Source organism: Elephas maximus, chromosome X, assembly GCF_024166365.1.
Source record: "Elephas maximus indicus isolate mEleMax1 chromosome X, mEleMax1 primary haplotype, whole genome shotgun sequence".
Lineage (NCBI taxonomy): Eukaryota > Metazoa > Chordata > Mammalia > Proboscidea > Elephantidae > Elephas > Elephas maximus.
In genome coordinates, this window is record NC_064846.1 from 6798760 (window position 1) to 6811152 (window position 12393).

The window sequence follows — 12393 nt, forward strand, 5'->3', positions numbered from 1 at the left end:
TTTACTGAGAGTCCAGAATGTCCGCTTTGAACCTATAGGTGTTGACGTTAAACTGCAGCTCCCTTAGAGGTGCCCTGTAGTGCTACCACCAACTCCAAGAGGCCAGGTCCTGTGGGATCACACAGTCACGGGTCCATCTGTGAATGTATTTCCCTTTAGAGAGCCCCTGATTTAGGGTATGGGAAAACTACACAGCCATTTTAGAAAACACATATTCTGCAGAGCACAAGGAGACCAGGATTTCGGGGCAGGGGGTGGGGATGACTCTGGGGCCCCAGGATGCCCGACACGTCCCTTGTGTTTCAGGTCTACCGCAACTGCAACTTTAAGAGGGACCAGCCTCTGCTCCTCCAAAACATCAAGAGACGACGCCAAGCCGAGGGCAGCGCTCAGCCAGCCAAGGCGCCCACCCTGCCTGCCCCCGCGGCCCCGCCTCCCAAGAGGAAGAAGCTGGCAGCGACCAGACACTCGGCTCGAATCCAGCAGAAGAACGCCATTAAGGAAAGCAAGGGGGCGTCCCCGAAGAACCCTCCCGACGTCCTGGGGCCCAGCCCCACCCCGTCCGTCAGGTCCTCTAGTATCTCGTCGGTGAGCAGTGTGGCCGAGGCCTCCATGGAGCAGCCTCCCCTCGCCCAGTGCAGCGTGCCCAGCTGGGAGAGCACCTCTCACCGTGACATGTTCGAGCCCCAGGTCAGCGCCGGGATGGTGGGGGAGGGGGAGCCGCTCACCGAGCCTGGGGGCTACTCTGATCCGTCCTCAGTCATGACCCTGTACAATGCCTGCTACTCCATCCTGCTGGCAGGCCTGTCGGTCATGGCTCCCGAGGAACCCTCCGACCCCCAGGGGGACAGCCCCTCGGACTACCACTGTTCCATCTGCGAACAGTTCAGGGATGAGCAGGCACCGTAGGCCCCCAGGCCCTGGTCAGGAGAGCCATTTTCTAACCAGGAACCTATTTTCGGCTTTCCTAAGGGTAAATAAATGATCTAATGAGAACTGCCAGTCTGTGTTGTCTCTAGCCCTCCACACTAAAGGCGTCTCATCGGTGGAAGCAGGAGGCTGACAGTCATCTCCAGCTGGGCCCTGGACCCCGCTGCTGACCGTTTCCTTTCCAGCGGCAGCATCTTCACACTTAGCACAGGGTTCTGCAGGGAGTGGGGAGGGCCAGTTTGAAGCTCCGGTCACTGAGCTCCGCCTGCTGAGCAGGTGACAAGCCAGACTTGCTGCTGCCTCACAAGGGTGTCAGCTGACACCATTGATGTCCTGGAAGTGGCAGTCTTTGGATCATGGGTCCCCTGAGTTTCTGGCCTGCAGCTGAGTGTCCCTAGCTCCAAAGAGGGCCCCTGAAACCAGGGCCACCCCATCTGCCAAGGGTCACACTAGCACGTCATTGTGGCTCAGGAGAGCTGGGTTGTTCCAGCCAAGGCTAGGAGCAAACAGCCTCTCACCCTCATAGACAATGACCGCTAGAAAGTGTGCTCGGAAATGGTAAAACAAATCCCACTACAGACTTCTCACTGTGCAAAGGCAAGCTCTAGGAGCGCTGTTTGGGATCGTCTCTAGGGACGGGAAGGAGCTGTGCAAACGTGTGTGCTGTGTGTGCTTCACTAAGCAAATCCACTGTCCAACCGAGCACGGGGAGATGGCAGAGGACGTAGCCGCTGCGTCAGTTCAGACGTTCTCTTCATTGGGGAGGAGGTCACAACGGCTGCCCAGGCGCAGGTGACATTCAGGCCCCACCCCAGCCTTTCACGAGCTCCCCCGGATGCTGCTCCACAGTCTTCCAGTTTCACCAGAGGGAAGAGAGAGGAGGGGGACAAGGGGGCCCCCAGATGCTAAACAGTCTTCTCCATGTATTTATTTGCATGATGCAGACATCAGTGTACCCAAATAGTGGCCCTGCCCAGACGTTTCCTGGTAGAGGACAAAGTCCTTGAGACATTGTCCAGGAGCACAAAGAGACACCTCCCCTGGAGAGCCCCACCCTCCCCACCACCCATCTGAGCGCGGCAGTCAGTCACAGGAAAGCACAGAGCAGGGCCTGCTCTCTGGTGCAGAGGCGACTGGGATTTCAAGAGGTTCAAGTATCCGAGTCACAGTGGTGAAGGCATTAGGCTTGCTCCTCGGTCCTGTCCCTCTCGGGGGTCCTGCCTCATCACCCCTCCTGCCCCGAGGGGATCAGATGCTCTGGGATGTCCACCTGGAAGACATCCTTGCCTCCTTTCCCGGGTACGGGCTGCAGCAGCCAGCGTGGGTTAGAGAGCGCCGTCAGGTACTTGTCCTTCAAATCGGTGAGCAGGGCTCGGGTTTCCAGCTGTACAGCCTCCTCCGGAGCTAGGTCTTTGGGGAACTGCACGGTTTCTCCCAAGTCAACGAGCCCTGCACACGGACAAGAGAAACACGACTGTTTCTGCCTTCCAGGTCCGAGCCTGCATGTGCGACAAACTCATTCAAAGTGACAATCACTGAGGACTGAGATGACAGCACCCCAAGGAACTCGGCGACCTGAGCCCCCCTTAGGGAGCGTCTGGACATGCCAGATGCTGCTCAGTGTGTGCCAGGGAAGGCCGAGGGAGGGCTCGAAGCTGGGAGGATGAGGGCCTGTCCTCAAGGATCCCACAAGGACTGTGCGGGGCCTGGCCAGATTCTCAGGGCAGCAGTCGGCAGGGGCCCTGGTCGCTGGGGACTCACAGGAAAGCCGATGCCTCCACAGGCCACCATCTCTCAGGTGCTGACAGTGTGGACAACTTCAGCCCCCGCGAAGTGAGGCGATTTGCCCAAGATGCTGCTGGCTGGGGGTGGAGCGGGCCTGGGACCCTAGGCCGGCAGTCGGACGCTGGGGGATCCAACCTGCCCTAAGAGCCATAATGCTTCCAGTGGTCTCTGCCAGGGACACGCACACACAAACATGCGCACACATGACAACACCTGTGGAAACGGACCTGTCCTAGCCTCTCAGATCACCGTGGGGAGCTGTGGCCCCGAGCAGGGCAAGGGCTGACCCGAGGGCACCGACCGTCGCAGACAAGGCCCCAGCTGGCCCCCGGGTCAGCCCCCGACCCAGTGCACGCTGCCTGCCCCTGCCCTCTGCATGTAGCTGCTCCCAGCCCCTCAGGACCCCACTCAGCAGTAAAGAGAAGGTGGAGCCTCCAGCAGCTGGGCCTGGTGTCACTTGCCTGCAATCACCCCTCGGCCGAATCGCTCCCCCTCCTGGATCAGGGCCTGGACCTGGGCCGGCGTCATTCCCAGCCTGTTCAGCAGCAGCTCCCGCCAGGTGTCGTCTTCCCAGTCCCTGTGGGCGATGTGTATGGCCAGGGTCCGGTTGCAGTGGCCGCTCAGCAGGGGACGCCAGCGCGTCTCCAGGGTCTTGACTCGATTCAAGACCAAGCCGGCATAGGGCTGCCGGAAGGAGAGGCAGGCGAACTTCATCTCCGCGAGCTTTCTGCTCCTCCTCTTAGTGTGGCTAGGGACAGAGGACGCACCGTGCGTGGACCAGAGTCACCCACCAGGCCTCTAAGCCACAGCCTGTGGGCCTGACGGCCCCGGCGTGCCCCGAAACTGCACTGTCTTTGACTGGGGAGGAGAAAGCCTTTGCTCCTTCCCTATGCACACTGGGACACTGCGTCCCCACCATGGTGGGACACATGGGAGCGTGTGGATCCAGTGACTGGTGCTCATCTGAGTTAAAGCCAGGACAGCGTGCAGTGGGTGCAGCCCAGAGGTCACCTGAGGGTACACAGGAAGGCCTGGGCCTGGGGGGGAAGGGGGACTCCAGCCCTCAGCCCTCTCTCATGCACTTGTGGGGATGCTGCAGGGCTCCCTCCCGCCCCATTACCCAGGGGGCACTGCAGGCCCCACCTGCCTGGCTCCTCCCCTGGGCTGCTCAACATTCACCCTTGGCCCTGGGACACCCTGCCACCCCCACCTCACAAAACCCCGTGGGGTTCTCCTCCTGACCCCTTGAAGCAACATTCCCTCAGTTCTTTCCCCCACCATTTCTGTCCCCTGGCAGCAGCCGGCCCTGCCCCACCCTGAGCTGTAGGGACCCCAACGCCATCAGGGACAAGCCATCCAGAGCAGGAAAGACTGGCATTAACAAGCATATGTCTTCTACCTCTGGGCCCAGAGGCTGCGTGACCACAGAGAATGGAGTTTAAAGCCCCACAGGAGCCCACAGGGTCCGAGCTACCTTCACTCCCTCCCTGAAGCAGGAAACGAGGTGCCCCTGGTCACAGGGACCCGACTTCACGCAGCCTCCCCTGGAGACTTTCTGTGTCGTCTGATGGGATCTCTCCAGCAGGACTCCCTGAGCAGCCCGCCCTTCCGCTCTCCTGGGGAGGCAGTTATGACACCCTGAGACGGTGACCTCTCCTGGAGTTAGGCGGCTGGGATACCCCCAGAGCGTCCCACACGGCCTGGGTTCTCCATCTCTCTGGTCCTTGGCTCCCTCAGGTGCACACCTCTTGTGCCATGGGTCCCCGCCTCAGGGATGGCTGTGAGGAGCCGGGGACTCCTCCAGGGATGGTGCTCAGTTGGTGCGTGGGCACTGGCAGGACCTGACACTCGCTCGCCCGACTCTTGTCCCCCTCTGGAGACTGTCCTCCTCGGGGCTCCTGTGACACCAACTGCCCTACCGCCTCCTTCTTCCACCCTGGCCTCAGTCTCCTTCAGAAGACCTCTTCCTCTGCTCGCTCCTGAGGCCTGTCTCTAAGACGCCCTCCACAGCCCTTCCTCCCTCTACACTGGGCTCAGCTTCCTTGGACAACCCTGAGCACCAACCTTCTGCTTGACTTTGCCAACCTTGCTGGAGCTACAGAGCTTTGGAATACTTGCCCCAGGAGGGTAGATGCAGGCATTTGAGGCCCAAGGAGCCAAGAGGCCGAGAAACGAGAAAACAGAAGCTAAAGAGACAGGGAACACAAGTAGCTGAGCTGCCTCAGTCTCAAAAGGTATGGCCGTGACCTTGGGGGGTTTCAAAGGGTGGAGCCATGGCCACTGGTGTTTCTAAGGGTGGAGTCGCCACTCAGATGGACTACAGGAATTGTGCACCTAAACCCAAGGGAATAGAGTTGCCGTCCCAGTGGGCCTAGAAGGCAGAGTTAAAAGCCCAGGGCCGAGGGGCCTCCACTCAGAATTCGGAGAGTGTGGCTAGTACTTAGAGTCTGGAGGGCAGGGGTATTGTATAAAATTGTCTCAGAGAACAGTGGATTATTTTCCAAGCTTTGAGAGCTAATGTAATGTTTTCTGCTGACTTGCTTGCTGCCTGTTAATGCCTTCTTCTCCTGCCAGTTCCTCCCATTTGTAATGGAAATGTCTAACTTGTGTCTGTTTTGCCATTGTACCCTTGGAAGCAGATAACTTGTGTTTTAGATTTCACAGGTGAAGAAGAATTTTTGGATTTGGAATTAAGGCTTCTGCTATGATATGACGGGAAGAATATGTTTTGCATGTTGCAAGGATGTGATTTCGGGGGGGGGGGCAAAGGGTGGAATGTTATGGAGTGAATTGTGTCCCCCCAAAAATGTGTGTGTCAACTTGGTTAGGCCATGACTCCAAGCATTGTGTGGTTGTCCTCCATTTTGTGATTGTAATTTTATGTTAAGAGGATTAGGGTGCAATGTTAACATCACCCTCACTCCGGTCACTTCCCTGATCCAAGGTAGAGGCAGTGACCCAGGGGTGTGGCTTCCACCACTTTTCATCTCCCAAGAGATAAAAAGGAACGGGAAGCAACAGAGAGTTGGGGACCTCATACCACCAAGAAAGCAGCACTGTGAGCAGAGCGTGTCCTTTGGACCTGGGGTCCCTGCGCCTGAGAAGCTCCTCGAACAGGGGAGGACTGATGACAAGGGCCCATCTCCAGAGCTGACAGAGAGAGCCTTCCCGTGGAGCTGATGCCCTGAATTTGGACTTGTAACCTACTAGACTATGAAAAAATAAATTTCTCTATGTGAAAGCGACGTACTTCTGGTACTCCTGTCACGGCAGCACTAGATGACTAAGACAAGGTTCCCCTGCCATGGTTTTCACTGGATTTGGGTTATTTGCGAGGGCGGTCGGCTGCTCCCACGTGGAAGGCCGTTGCTATTTCTTGTATCAGGGCCTATACCTAGCCTGAAGGTCGCCTGGTTCCTTGGCTGACGGACCCTTGTCACCAACTGCACAGGATCCCAAGGACAACGCCCGAGAGAACGGATGGGATCCAGTCCCCTCCTGCCTTGTGCGCACAGAGTACCTGTTTTGTGGCTGAGGAGCGATGTTCCTGCACGTGTTTCAGCTCCTTCACCTGTAGAAGGACAAGGATGATGAGAAACAGCCACAGTACAAGGCAGCAATGTTGGGGAAGGGTGGTGTCATGGATTGAATTGTTTCCCCCCAAAATATGTGTCAACTGGGTTATGCTATGACCGCCAGTATTGTGTGGTTGTCCCCCATTTTGTGATTGATGTAATTTTCCTGTGTTGTAAATCCTAATCTGCACCCCTGGTTAATGAAGTAAGATTAGGCTATGTTAAAGAGGATTAGGGCGGGATAGATGTCACATCCCTGACCCAATGTAAAGGGTGTTTGCCTAGGGTGTGGCCTGCATCACGTTTTACCTTACAAGAGGCAAAAGAGAGAATGCATCAGGGAAACATGGGGGACCTCATACCACAAAGAAAGCAGCGCCGGGAGCAGAGGGCGTCCTTTGGACCTGGGGTTCCCCCTCAGAGAAACTCCTAGTCCAGGGGAAGACTGAGGACAAGGACCTTCCTCCAGAGAAAGCCTTCCCCTGGAGCTGGTGTTTCTAACCTCCTAGGCTGTGAGAGAATAAATTTCTGTTTGTTAAGGCCATCCGCTCGTGGTATTTCTCTCGAAGCAGCACTAGATGACGGTGACGGGGGCGGGGGCAGAAAGGTGTCGGCAGGGGTGGAGGTTAGAAGAAGTCTGAAGGCTGGGGCCAGGCGGTCAGGCTGATGGGAAACACAGCCTCCACCTCCCTCAGGGCATGGTCCCTCCTCCTGGCTGGGGGAGCGTACCCTGGAGGCATAGTCAGCAGCACAGACATCCTTTCCTCTGAGTGGGCCCCCCCTACCCGGAAGAGACGAGAGAAATGACCCGTGACCCCCACTGTCACAGGGACAGGAAGCAGGACCTCGGCTGCCCGGCAAGTGTTTCCACCCCTCGGCCCCCAGGTACCATCCCGCGGAGGGTGGAGCTGACAGCAGGGTCCAGGGCTGTCACTGGGGGGCGGGTCTCAGGCCTTCAGGTCCCAGGCTTGCGAGGGGGACGGGGGGAGGTCCCGCGCCAGGAAGAACGGCGCCCACAGTATTTGGTCCCCAGGGTCAAGGGCGCCCGCGCGGGCCCGCGCTTCGCGGCCTCAGGGGACAGATCGTGGAGAGAGACCGAGTTAAGGCACCACTGACGCCCCGCCTTCCAGGGGACAAGGGCCAACCGGAAGCCACGCACGCACTTACGCGGTCACGTAATGACGAAAGCACGCACACACGCACACACGCTCAGTCTCCCTGGAAGGTATCGTCAGCGTGGTCAGGAAGCGCTGCTGAGGCCGAGGCTGGCGTGGGTGGGCCAGAGGAGGGCGGTCGGAAGGAGTTGGGGAGGAGTACACGGAGCTGGGGGCGTGGCGAAGACGAAAAGGGGCGTGGCGAAGGCGTTGGGGGCGCGGCTTGGGAAGTGGAGGGGCGGGACTGGGGAGGTGGAGGGGCGGGGCTGAGTTGGCGGAGGGGCGGGGCTGAGGGGTGGGGAGGGGCTAAGGTGGCGGAGGGGCGTGGCTCCGGCATTAGGGGGCGGGGCTGTGGGGATAATGAGCTGTTGGGCGGGTATGGGGATGCGGAAGGGTGTAGTTCTGGGAGGAGAAGGCTCGGAGTCTTGGGGACCCCTTGTGGGGAAGACGACGGGGCGGGACTGCGGGGATATCGGGGCGGAGTCTGGACGGAGCTGAGAGAGGAGGAGCAGGGCCTGAGATGTGGATCTAGCTTCGTGGAGTGTGTGGAGGCGAAGGGGCCCAGGTGGAGCGCGGGTTTTTGGGGAGCCGGAGCTATGTGTAGGGCACTGCGGAGCTTTGGAGTGAAGGATGGGCGGGACTGCGGGAGCAGTGGGCGGGGCCTGAGCCATGGGGGCGTGGCCGCGGAGGAAGAATTCTTGGGCGTGGCTCCGAGCAGAGTGGGGCGTGGCTATTGGTAGATTAACTTCGTTGTGTGGCTCTCGGATCAGCTGGGGGCGGGGTTAGGAGAGAAGGGGGCGGGGTTACGAGGGAACGGGGGCGGGGCTTCTCTGGGGTAGGCGGTGCACCTAGACAGGCAGAAATGCAAATAGAGTAAGATGGAGGACTAGGGCGGTGCTGTGGGGAGGTGTTAGTGGATGTTGAGCTGAGGGGCGGGGCTGCAGGGAGGAGGCGTTCCTACGCTCTGCGGGGCGAGGTCACAGGAAGTGGGGTTACGGGGCTGGGCTGGGGGCCGACCTAGGCGGAAATGCGAGAGGCGGAGTCGGATGGAGCTGTGGGGCGGGGCTGGGGCGGAGAGTGGCAGGCTGTGCGGAGGTGGGGCTTCGGGCGGTGCTTGTGACAGGCTGTGGGGTGGAGTTGCGGAAGGTTTAAGGCGAGGGGCGGGGCTGAATAAAGCCAAGGCGGGAAGGGGCTGTGGTGGAGAGGATCTGTGGGGCAGAATATCTGTGCGGCGGAATATCTGTGCGGAGGGTTGCGGGAGCATTGGGTCGGCTGTTTGGGTCGGGACTCTAAGAGCAGTGGCGCGGGGCTGCAGGAGAAGCAGGGCGTGGCTGTGAGGAGAGGAGCTCTGAGGTAGCCGCGGGGCTGAGGCAGGAGCAGGACGGAGCTGTGCGGCAGGTATGCGGGAGGGGCGGGGCGCGACTGTTGCGGTTGAGCCCTAACGTTCCTTCCGGGCGGGGCTGTAGGACGTGAATAAGGGAGCCACCAGGCAGCGCGGCCATGAGGAGGAGGAGGAGTTGTGATGTTTCTGTGGGGCAGGGGTGCTGGACGAGTGGGGCGCGGCTGTGGGGAGGAGGAGCTGTGGCACGGATGTCTGCTGAGGGAGAGCAGGGGCCGCGGTCCAGGAGGAGCTAAGGTGTTGCGGTGGGGCGGGGCTGTGGATGGCGGGGCTGCGGGCGGGGCTGTGGGCGGGGCCGCGGGGGCGGGGCTGCGGGATTGCGCTTTGGGGAGGGGCTGTGGGCGGGACCTCAGGGCGGGGCTGTAGGATGGGTCTGTGGGCGGGGCTTCGGTGCTGTGCTGCGGGATGGCGCTTCGGGGAGGGGCTGTGGGCGGGGCTTCGGTGCGGGGCTGCGCGACGGCGCTGAGGGGCGGAGCTGCGGGAGGAGCAGGGCAGGATGATAGGACCAAGCTGTACTGCAGGAGTCTGTGCTCTGGTGGTTCTTTCAGGGTAAAAGTCCAGACAGGTGGTACCCTTTTAGCCCTTACGATCTGAGCGTGCAGCTCGTGCTTGCACTCCAGGCAAAAGCCCAACGGACAGCCCCCGGGGTCCTCAGCGACCTAGCCCAGCCGCCCTTGTGGACCTAGAGGGCATCGAGGCAGGGAGAGGGATGCGAACTGGCCTGGGGTCTGGGGACCTCTAGGCTGGTCCTTCATCACAGGGCCGAGTCCCCCGGGGCCGGCTTCCTTCCTGGAAGCCACTGTCGGTGGGGTCCCCAGGAGCGTCTGCATCAAGGAGGAAAACCCGCTCTCTTTGGGTGTCCTGATGCCCCTCAGACCCGACAGGACCAGAACATTCCAACTGCCCCATCAGACCTGCTCTCCCTCCTCTGCATGTCGCTAGGGCTGCCCGGACCACTCCAGGCGCCCTGCTTTGCTCCTGCCCTCTAACCAAGCGGTCTGTCCTGGCCTCTGAGATACCTGGTGAAAACACGTGCTTCTGTCCTGCATCCCCACAGCCCCCTCCTAACGTCAGGCCTCAGCATGTTCTTACAGGTCAGGAGCTCCTACCTGGCCTGTGGCCTCCTGTCTGTCCTCCCTCAGAGCAGGCCTCCTCCCTCCTCCAGTTCAGTTCGTAAAGTCAAATCTGTCCTCACCAGTCCCCTTTTGAAACCTTGGCAAGACTTCTGTTTGAGGCCCAAACCCCTGGTAGTGTTTTTTTTTTTTTGGTAGGGGGAGGGGATGGAGGGATCCTTACAGTCTTCCCCGAGTCCCTGCTTGGCCCTGCTGTTCACAGCCTGGGTGGCTGCCTCCTCCTCCCCAGCAAACTCCAGTCCTCCTTCAAGGCCTGACTGTGGCAGCACACTCTGTGCCCCACCCCCCAAAGCATCAGGCCCTTTTGCCTCCGAGCTCTCCTAGCATGTTGTTCCTTTCTCGGTTAGCGTCCATCATCATGCAGGCCTGGAGTAGTTCTCTAAGGGCCTGTGGCTGGGGGTCACTGAGCCCCTCGAGGGTGAGGACTGTGTCTCGCTCAGTACTCTTTAAGTCAGGTGCCGGGGATAGAGTCGTTGCTTAGTAAATGCTGGCTGCCTCAACAGAGGACCCTTTGTCTTCTTTTCCAGTGAGAGGCACCTGCTCTGTCCTTGGAGCAGCTCGAGGAAACAGGAAGGCTGGGATGAGGTGAGGGGCAGAGAGGGCCTTTTTCCCGGGATGTGAGGCCTCGGGGCCGCAAGGGGCCTTAACAATCACCAGTCCCACCTCCCATAATTCCCCCTCAGGCCCCAACCCCACTAGTGTTACCAGCTTCTGCCTGGAGATCCTGAACCTCCTCATGGGGGTTTCCGGTTATGTTCTGAGGGTCCTCTGAAGGGTGGCCACTGTTGCTCCCACTCCCCCACCCTGTTGTTTGGAGAGCTAGGACTTTTCTAATGGGCTGGAGACCCACAGTAGATGGCTTTACTTGGAGGAAGCTGTGGGTGGAGTATGTGGGGGCTCCCTGTTCTAAGCCGCCCAGCTCGTCCATCTCACATGTCAGCTGAGAAGCGGGAGGACATAGCTGAATGGGGAATGTCTGAACTTGGGTCCTAGGCAGGGAGAGCCCCAGTGTGGTGGCTGCCATTGGCTGTCCTGCCAGTTGGCTGCCGCACGGGGTGGTCCCAGGGGAAGTCGCTTCACTTGTGTTGGGGAGGGGGGCATCTGGCTACTCCTGTGTCTTAGTTTCCTAGTGCTGCTGTAATAGAAATAGCACAAGTTGGGGGCTTTAAAAAATGGGAATTTATTTTCTCACAGCTCTGGAGGCTAAATTCCAAATCACGGTCACGGCCATGTCGATTCCTTCATTGTCAGTAGTCCTGGGCCTTCCTGGGTTCCATGGCTTGTAGACCATCCTCACGTGGCACCTGTGTTCCCCGATATATGTGATACTGTTGTCCATTCTGCTCTTTGTAGTCCTCAGAAGTGATTAGATTTAGGACCCCCCCCCCGCCACTGCTATTGAGTTAATTCCAACTTATAGCAACGCTTTAGGACAGAGTAGAACTGTCCCATAGGGTTTCCAAGGCTGTAAATCTTTATGGAAGCCGACTGCCGTGTCTTTCTCCCGCGGAGTGGCTGGCGGGTTCTAACCGACAACCTTTTGGTTAGCAGCCAAGCATTTGAACCACTGCACCACCAGGGCTGCCTTTCAGCATAAGGAAGAAAATCCTATTTCCAAAAGGATCACATCCACAGGTACAGGGGTGAGGATTCCAACACATATTGGGGGGACAGTTCAATCCATAGCGCCCTGTGAAAGTGTCCAGGTTCCAACTCTGTCTTGGTTTCCATTCCATACACACGGTGGTGTCCTCCAGGCCCCAGTCTCTTTCCTGCTGCTTGCCTATCTGCTCTTGTTACAGTCAATGCAAAGGAATACCCCCTAGTCTGAAAGGTTCTTAGAAGACATCTCCCTAGCTCTGCAGTTCATTCTGCCATGTATTGCATTCTCCAGGGACACCCTCTCTCAGAAAGCCTAGCACAGGGGGTTCTCCTGAAGTTGACGCTGAGACAGAGTTTGCTGAGTCGCTGCATACCAATGTCCCTCCTGTACATTCCATAGGCCTGGATCTCCTCAACCTGCCAGCAGACTTGAAGTTCTAACCTGAAAACTCCAACCACTAGGCTGCCACCCTGTGTCCGGGGCTGTCTGCACACTGCTTCCTCCAGGGATGGGATCCTCCTTACCAGCTGGGCAGGCGGTGAGTGAACCTGTACTAAGACCCCATCTTCCCTCCTGTGTTCTTGGACCACTCCAGAACTAACTTTCTTGGGCCGAGTGCTCCGGGAAGCCAACCCTGAGAGAGAGTTAGGAGAGCCAAAGGCTTACTGGGAGTAACATCTGTTAAAGGAAAAGGAAGGGAGCAGGCTTGGGCAGGGTGTGTCTTCTGGCCAAGATGCCAACCTGACAAAGTCTCTACCAGCCCCCCAGGGAGCAAGGGCCGCCCTGTATGGGGGCCGCCTTTGGCACGGATGGT

General features: G+C 59.0%; 4 protein-coding genes across 48 annotated transcripts in view; 1 reads left to right on the plus strand and 3 right to left on the minus strand.

Moving 5' to 3' along the window:
- LOC126069576 (protein EOLA1-like) overlaps positions 1-7218 on the minus strand; it is a 65847-nt gene extending 58629 nt beyond the window's left edge. The window contains exons 1-2 of one of the 3 annotated variants that reach the window (XM_049873100.1): positions 7180-7218; positions 6236-6286 (exon numbers count right to left, since the gene is read on the minus strand). The gene's annotated coding sequence lies outside the window, so the exon portion shown is untranslated. Of the gene's footprint in view, positions 1-6109; positions 6193-6235; positions 6287-7179 lie in introns of those variants that run through there. The other 2 variants (XM_049873104.1, XM_049873102.1) reach the window with 2 other exon arrangements.
- LOC126069575 (protein EOLA1-like) overlaps positions 1-7544 on the minus strand; it is a 117963-nt gene extending 110419 nt beyond the window's left edge. For 2 of the 10 annotated variants that reach the window (XM_049873092.1, XM_049873094.1), the window contains exon 1: positions 7458-7544. The gene's annotated coding sequence lies outside the window, so the exon portion shown is untranslated. Of the gene's footprint in view, positions 1-6109; positions 6193-6235; positions 6287-7135; positions 7268-7457 lie in introns of those variants that run through there. The other 8 variants (XM_049873085.1, XM_049873089.1, XM_049873081.1 and 5 more) reach the window with 6 other exon arrangements.
- LOC126069572 (heat shock transcription factor, X-linked member 3-like) overlaps positions 1-12393 on the plus strand; it is a 187885-nt gene that overhangs the window by 104071 nt on the left and 71421 nt on the right. For 11 of the 33 annotated variants that reach the window (XR_007515956.1, XR_007515954.1, XR_007515952.1 and 8 more), the window contains exons 1-4: positions 8633-8842; positions 10504-10561; positions 11528-11611; positions 11979-12117. The exons of 1 other annotated variant lie outside the window; for it this stretch is intronic. Coding sequence is in view for 2 of the 32 variants with exons in the window: in XM_049873065.1 (XP_049729022.1) it covers positions 307-909 (603 nt within the window). In the remaining 30 variants the exon portion in view is untranslated. Of the gene's footprint in view, positions 1-306; positions 996-7086; positions 7176-7918; positions 8010-8632; positions 8843-10503; positions 10562-11524; positions 11620-11978; positions 12118-12393 lie in introns of those variants that run through there. 21 more of the 33 variants (XR_007515970.1, XR_007515967.1, XR_007515963.1 and 18 more) reach the window with 15 other exon arrangements.
- LOC126069578 (protein EOLA1-like) lies at positions 716-7218 on the minus strand. Of its 2 annotated transcripts, XM_049873105.1 has the most exons (4): positions 7180-7218; positions 6236-6286; positions 3177-3463; positions 716-2379 (listed from the first exon to the last, which is right to left on the minus strand). In XM_049873105.1, exons 3-4 carry the CDS (start codon positions 3427-3429, stop codon positions 2156-2158), a joined length of 477 nt encoding a protein of 158 aa, XP_049729062.1. In that variant the 5' UTR covers positions 3430-3463; positions 6236-6286; positions 7180-7218; the 3' UTR covers positions 716-2155. The 2 variants fall into 2 exon arrangements, with proteins under 2 accessions (XP_049729062.1, XP_049729064.1); XM_049873107.1 differs by lacking the exons at positions 6236-6286; positions 7180-7218 and adding an exon at positions 6110-6192.